The sequence below is a fragment of the Nannospalax galili genome, unplaced genomic scaffold, assembly GCF_000622305.1.
Source record: "Nannospalax galili isolate Female #2095 unplaced genomic scaffold, S.galili_v1.0 scaffold1622, whole genome shotgun sequence".
NCBI classification, from domain to species: Eukaryota; Metazoa; Chordata; class Mammalia; order Rodentia; family Spalacidae; genus Nannospalax; species Nannospalax galili.
The window spans coordinates 43,842-50,664 of record NW_008348203.1 but is presented as its reverse complement, the minus strand read 5'-3'; the positions used below and the strand labels follow the sequence as shown (position 1 = coordinate 50,664).

Below are 6,823 nucleotides of genomic sequence, written 5' to 3'. Positions count from 1 at the left end.
CAAAGGGAGGTAGGACTGAAGGAGAAGCAACTAACAGAGAACAGCCTTGGACTCCAGCACCCTCCAGAAGTTGCTCTCACTTAATTCACCCCGGCCTGCACCAGAGTCACAAAAACCCTCTTAGATCCTGTCCTTAGCATCTTGAAAGCTGCTGACAGTTCACAAATCACATCAGCCAAAATGGTTTCAGAAAAGTTGTACTGGCTCAAGCTACATGTTTCCTTCTCAAACCACAGAGAGAAACTGTACATTTAATACCTACTAATGTGATATGTTTGATTGGAAGGTAAAGGTTCACATGCAAAACATAACCAAATTTACTGTGAATAGTTGTAAGAAGGATTGATGATCTACATCCTACCCTGGTGGAAAGAACGGACTGTCAAGTTGGTCTTTCAAGCTTTCACCTGCCCACATATCAGCAGACAGCTGTTGGTCCCCTGGCATCCTCTCCATCCAATCCCATCTTCCAGTTGGAATTCTGACCTTCCTATTGGCTACTGTGAGATTGATGACATCATGCCCCTCCAAACCTACCAGTACCTGGTAGAATCTTGGTGTTTCCATGGTGTTGCCTGTAAACACATTTGGATCATCGCAAGTGACCAGTGGCCAGTTAGTGCTGTCTGATACTGGCCACCACATGCTGGCTGGGTCAGCAGCTCAGAAAACGCCCACCATTTATACAGCTCCATTGACAATGGATTACTATTAATTCTCCCCTGACCATGTCAGGTAAGAAAAGAAACTTTTAATTAATGAATGAAAACAGAAGTCAAGCCCCACTTCTCTACTTCTTCATCCATCAGAAACAATTCCTACACTTTGGAGTTTTTAAACGAATTCTTCTGAGTTGGGAGCAACTCGGCAGCAGGGCATGTGCTGGAGCCATGAGGGACCTGGGTTCGAAACCTAGAATGGAACACTAAAAAAATATTTTTTGAGCTAGGATCTCCCCGTAGCCCCAAAGGCCTGGAGCATGTTATGTAGCCCAGGCTGCCTTGATCTCACAGATACCCACCTGAACCTGCCCCTTGATTATTGGATTAAAGGTATGCACCATTATTCCCAGCCATAATACAAAAATGGCAGAAAGTTTTAAAAATATATTTTTGGTGATGGATGCTTCTGTTTTGAGTAGGCAGTTTCATACATTGATAACAAAGTTGGATTTGAGGGTAAATATAAAAAATAGACTCTTTTTCTGTGCTCTTCCTACCAGTTATTGATAATATTGAGTGAACTATCTTTCTATTAGGAATTTTATCTGCTACATGGTGGGTGATATCACAGAAATATGAACTACAAATAAGCATAATCCTGGAGGTCCTCAGCCCTCACTGCTTAACTTTTCACTGTGACCATCCTGTATTTTATTTAGTAGTTTTTGTATTCAGTTTCCCTTAAGGATGGAGTATCTGTGTTGTTGAAACTGCCCTCAAACAACTGCAATCAACCAATCCTCCTGCCCCAGCATTCTAAGTGCTCTAAAAAGGCTGCCACATGTCAACCCCGAGTTTATTGACATATGTGTCATAGCAACTCCTGCACCCCCATTACTGCACTGTGCAGCCTGTCCTGCACTTTTTTTGACAGTTTCTCCATTTCATGGACTAGTCTCACAGACAATCAAAATCGAAACAGGTGGGTTGTTATACTCATTAATAATGGCAGTGAGGGAGGCTGAGGCAGGAAGAGAATAACTTGGAGCCAACTCTGGAAAAATACCAACACTGAAGCTCAAAAATTATACATAGTTTAAAAATGTTTCTAAACACTATACCTCAGTGTGTCATGTCACTATGTAGGAAGCTCAGGCTGGTCTCAAATTCAATAATGTTCTGTGTCAGCAGCCCAAATGCTGGAATCACAGATATGACAACATGGCAGGGCCAGAATAATTTTGTTGTTATTGTTTTAAAGCACGTTGGGATTTTCTTGCTGGTCTTGTTATCAATATTCAAAAAATACAAAGAGTTGACTTTTACAATACTTCATAACGGTGACAGGCTTCAACAGTAATTCACTATGATCTGATTCTTGCTATACACCGAAATTTTTTTCACATCTAAGTTTTCTCTTTCAAGGAGCGGTATTGGGCTTCATTAATGCCTGTCTTTCAGAAGATATGATACCTACCCCCCCACATAATACCGTAATAATACTGACATAGGGTATGTCAGAGGTAAATACTGGTTGAAGTGGTTTCCTGTCTGTACATCCTTTAGATAACATCATCCTCACATAATCTAGAATGAGTCATCTCACCTCACAGGATCTAGAATATGTCAGTGTTTTCATTGTCCTCTTGCTTCCTGCAGACAATTCCCAAAATGCAGCTTTCTTAAGAAGAGCGGATGCCCTGCAGCTCTCCCTTCCTGTGGAAAGCAGCGCCACGCCCTTAGGAAGTGTGGTCAGCTTCTCCACAGTCTGCAGCCCAGCTGTGAGCTCAGGACGGCTCCTGCCCTAGGCCTCCGGCACCTCTTCGCAACCACTCATGGCTGGTGCCTATCTTTACCAACGTGCTGGCACCACCATGCTGTCTGCGCTTCCTGACAGAGTCAGATATCCACTTCGGCGGTCTCCTATACAGGTGTCCTTCAGTGGAATCTCACAGGAAGAACCGACCACAGGTCATCTATACTTGGTGACATCACTGTGACAATCACTGATCAGGACACCACAGTCTCTTCCATGTCTGTGACAGCCCAGTGTGATCAAGTTTCAGACAGGAATGTGATAGTCCCTCTGTATCCAGCACTGCCAGCCAGCCGAGCTCAAGGCTCAGCATCTCAGAGGACAGGTCAAGGACACAGCAGGTCGCTTTCCAGCCAGGAAGGCAGCCAGCCCTACTGCTACCATCCCAGTACCCCGGAACCACTTCTAGCTGGAGAACTCAGGTCCTGCCTGCAGTCCTACGGCTCCAGGTCCTACACAGGGAGCATGGCCTCTGCCCCGCAACCAGAGCTCGTCATGGTGCTAAAGGCAAATCAGCCCACGGATATCCAACCACCTGGCTGCACTTCTGCAATCTATCACCCCATGCCAGCTCAATTCCTTGCAGAAACCACTTATAATGGTGAGTACAGACAGCTGGAAGGGAACAGAGTGAGACCAGTGCTCAAAGGAGACTGGGTTCTACAGCAGAGGAATGGAGAGTCCACAGAGAGGTAGAATGAGTCCTGATAGTTTAACATGCTCGGCCTCATCACATCAGTTTTAGATACTAAAGTAAGATGGGAACTCAGAACACTGTAAGGCTTCATGCTGAACTTAAGACATTCCCGGCAGAACACAGAGGTCACATGTTTCACTGCCAATGCTAAGCATTCCCCATACCACAATGCTGTAGTTAATTATCACAAGGTCCACTGAATTTTGTCTATGGAAGACATTTCAAAACAGCTAATTCCCACAAATTCGCACCACAATAGAAAACCATGTGTTCACGATCTGCTCCAAAGCAATCAGGTTCAGAATCTGTCCCTGAGGTAGCATTTCTCTGTCTCTGTATTTCTCTCTCTCTCTCTGCCTTTCTCTCTGTCTCTCTCTCTTTCTAAATGAGATATGATACATAGCCTATATATCTTATATAGTCTTTTTATATGTCTTATGTGCATACATATATTTAAATTTATATGTAAATACTAGGGTAAATTATATGTTTGTCTTTCTACTCCTTAGGTATGAATCCAAGGCAAGATGATGCAGGTAACGGGTCTACTACTAAGCCAAAACCTAAGCTTAAATATCCCAAGTTATTTTGTTATGTTCACTCTTGTTTTCACTCGGAACCATTGATAGGATGAGGGACTGGGGAGATGACTTATAGGTTAAGGTATTGCCTTGTAAGTCTCCAAACATGAAAAACTCCATCCCTACTCCTAAGGCATAACCACACCCACAAACACACATGCAAAAACACGCACAAGGTCCAACACAAAGAATCTTATGAAATAAAAATAATGATAATTACAAAAAAATACAAGAAACAATGACATCATATAATCATCAGAAACCTCAGCCTCCACTGGTCTCTTTACAAAGGGTCCTGTCCATGGTCCTTAAGCAGGGTTGCTAGGACTGCCTTGCCATTGGCAGTAGACGCCTGAATTCTGTGGTATTGTGGATCGAGGGGAACCATCTCATTTAACAGCAACCGACTTCTTCCTGATTCCTTTGCAGTGATGGAGACTCCCTTCCAGGTGGAGACTTGCCTGGGAAGGCAAGCACAAAGCCAGACACTTTGTCGGAAACAGAGCCCACAACTTTACAATTCCTATCCTCAATTCTCTGAGCTAAATATACCAATTGATTTGGGGGACATGTCAATAACAACTCAATTTGACAGTCCTTCAGAGCACGTGGCATTGTCTCCAACGCCCATGCCGAAACAAACAGAGAATAAGAATTTGAATGACATTAAATCTGAAATTTCAAAGTCTCTGGATGTCTACGTGATCACAAAAGAAAAGCAAGACCACTGATGGCTTCATTTAGCAACTCCTAACATTCAGCAGTCTCCGTCCTGCTTTGATGCTGAGAGCTGGAGGCAGAAGCCTACTTCTCACAATGCCAGTTTTGGGAACAACATCCAGGGTATAGCAGACCAAGGAACATTTGAAAATGGAATTGAGTCTAGCATTGACTTTGAAGACATCACTACAATTGTGGCAGATATTCACCTTCCCCAGCTGTTAAACTCCCTGACGGATTTGAATCAATTCCAATATCCCATAAAAAGCAAAGCCAAAGACGCAACCAACATCCAAATGAATCAGGCACAGGAAGAGTCAACTGTCTTAAAGACTCCCGTTGATTATGGCAGGAAGAACAAGAATACAGACTCTCAGATGCTTGATGGAGCTCCTCAGGCCAAAGTTAAATGCCAGGACTCACCCTGCCTGGTAGAAGGCTCTGTCGCTCCCTCCCTTGGACAAGCTGAAGACAGTGCCTGGGCCAGGGAGAGGCCTCCCGAGAACACAGCCAAGCACTCTGATGACACAGCTCAGAAAGCTACATCCAATGGCCACAGCAAAGCTAAGCGGCACAGGCAAGAAAAGAACAAAATGTCTAGAGAAAACAACACAAAGACAACCAAAGAGTGTAAACAGGCAAAGACCAATGTGAAGGCGGAAGAGAAGCCAGCCATTTCCAAGAGCAAGAGGAAGAGGAATCCACCTGAGCTCAGTAAGGATTGCTTTAAAAAGCCACGTACCCACCTGGGCATGCACATGCTGGAGTCAGTGCAGGTCTTTCATGCACTGGGGAATAAAACTAATAGGAAAACAGGACTCTCTTCCTCCCGTGCTGTGGGAAACCCCGGCAGGGCCAAGGAGCTGAGGCCATGTCCAGCCGTCTCATCACAGCTGGGCATCCCACATGAGAGGAAAGGTCCTGAGAAAACCCAGGGTCCAGCCCAGAACCCAGAGAGCACTGCTGGAAAGGAGTGTCCATCTCCATCCCAGGACCAGCTGCCCCCTCCAGGGAAGGTCAAGTTAGTGCCTCTGCCTTTCTTTCCTTTGGACAAGCCTCAAGTGCGAAAAGTTCCTAGAAGACCACTCTCCCTGGCTTCACGAAAGCCTGTTGCAGCTTACTCTGCTGGGCCTCACTCCAACTCAGCTCAGCCTCCCACAGTCAATCCATCTCAACCAGCTGCTGACAGCACATCTGTAATGGGTCTGGCCAAGCCAGCTGTGAAAATTCCCACTAATAACACCACACCTGGTGTGAGGAGCCCCACCCAGTCCAGCACTATTCCTCAGTCTGCTGCTTCAAAGCCTACACTCCACAAAACATCATCTTACCCATCCCTCCAGAAGGAGCCTGTTTCTGCTCCTCTGCCCAAAGCCCCATTACCTCTAAAGCCTCAATCTCAGTATCTCCTGGAAGACTTCAGCCGCCAACCAATTCCATGGAGAAAAGTCGACATTCCTGGGCCAGCCATATCATACCCCATCACAGCAGCACAGAGGTCAGAGCGGGAAGCCATGAAGAGGCAGGCTCAATGAGAGCGTGAGAATGCTGCCAAGTACACTGCTTTGGGGAAACTGCAGTTTTTCCATCAGAGGGAAAAGGATATGGAAATTTCTCTCTATTATGGCCATGCAACGTAGGAGCTACCAAGACTGCAGGAACAAAGTGGTTCTCCACGTAGATGTGGAGAGAGATAGAGAAACATATATAGATGTATGAATAGAGATTACAGAGATAAGTAAATATAAGATATAGGTTGATGTAGTCATAAATATGTATATGTGAATAAATGTATGTAGATAAAATTTCTATAACAAATATTTTGAAGTTACTAAAATTGACTAATGAAATATAATTCAGTTATTTCACTGTTGAGTAATACAGACTTTATTTTCCTTCTAACTAAGATACTATTGAAGTTTAAAGAAATATATATATATGTATGAATTCAGGAAATATGTAAACACATAAGTAAATCTGTAGATATGTAGAGAAATACATAGATATATGTACAAAAACGGGAATAGACAACAACTTTGAATTTAGTATTTTGGAAACTTAAGAAAATTGACTGTAGAAATGTAATTAATTTGATTGGGGAGATTATTTGTTGTATCCCCATAACTTTCATGTTATTAATTTACATTTCACTAAAATGTCACATGTTAAATAAAACTCAGGAAATATTTATGTTATATATAATCAATTAATAAAATATGGTTGAATTAAAATTATTCCTGTAGACTTTAATGTTTATTGTCTCTATTATTGTTCCTGATGTGTTTCATTAAAATATCTACTGAATATTGACCACTATCCTCTCTCCTCCCTTTCCCTGACCCTCCTT

At 43.4% G+C, this 6,823-nt stretch overlaps 1 protein-coding gene across 1 annotated transcript; it reads left to right on the top strand.

Moving 5' to 3' along the window:
- Positions 1-728: 728 nt before the first annotated feature.
- LOC103743545 (uncharacterized protein C2orf78-like) lies at positions 729-6,011 on the top strand. Its single transcript, XM_008844896.2, has 5 exons — positions 729-735; positions 2,322-2,443; positions 2,560-3,079; positions 3,685-3,711; positions 4,501-6,011. The coding sequence occupies exons 1-5, from the start codon at positions 729-731 to the stop codon at positions 6,009-6,011; spliced, it is 2,187 nt and encodes a 728-aa protein (XP_008843118.2).
- The last annotated feature ends 812 nt before the right edge of the window (positions 6,012-6,823 follow it).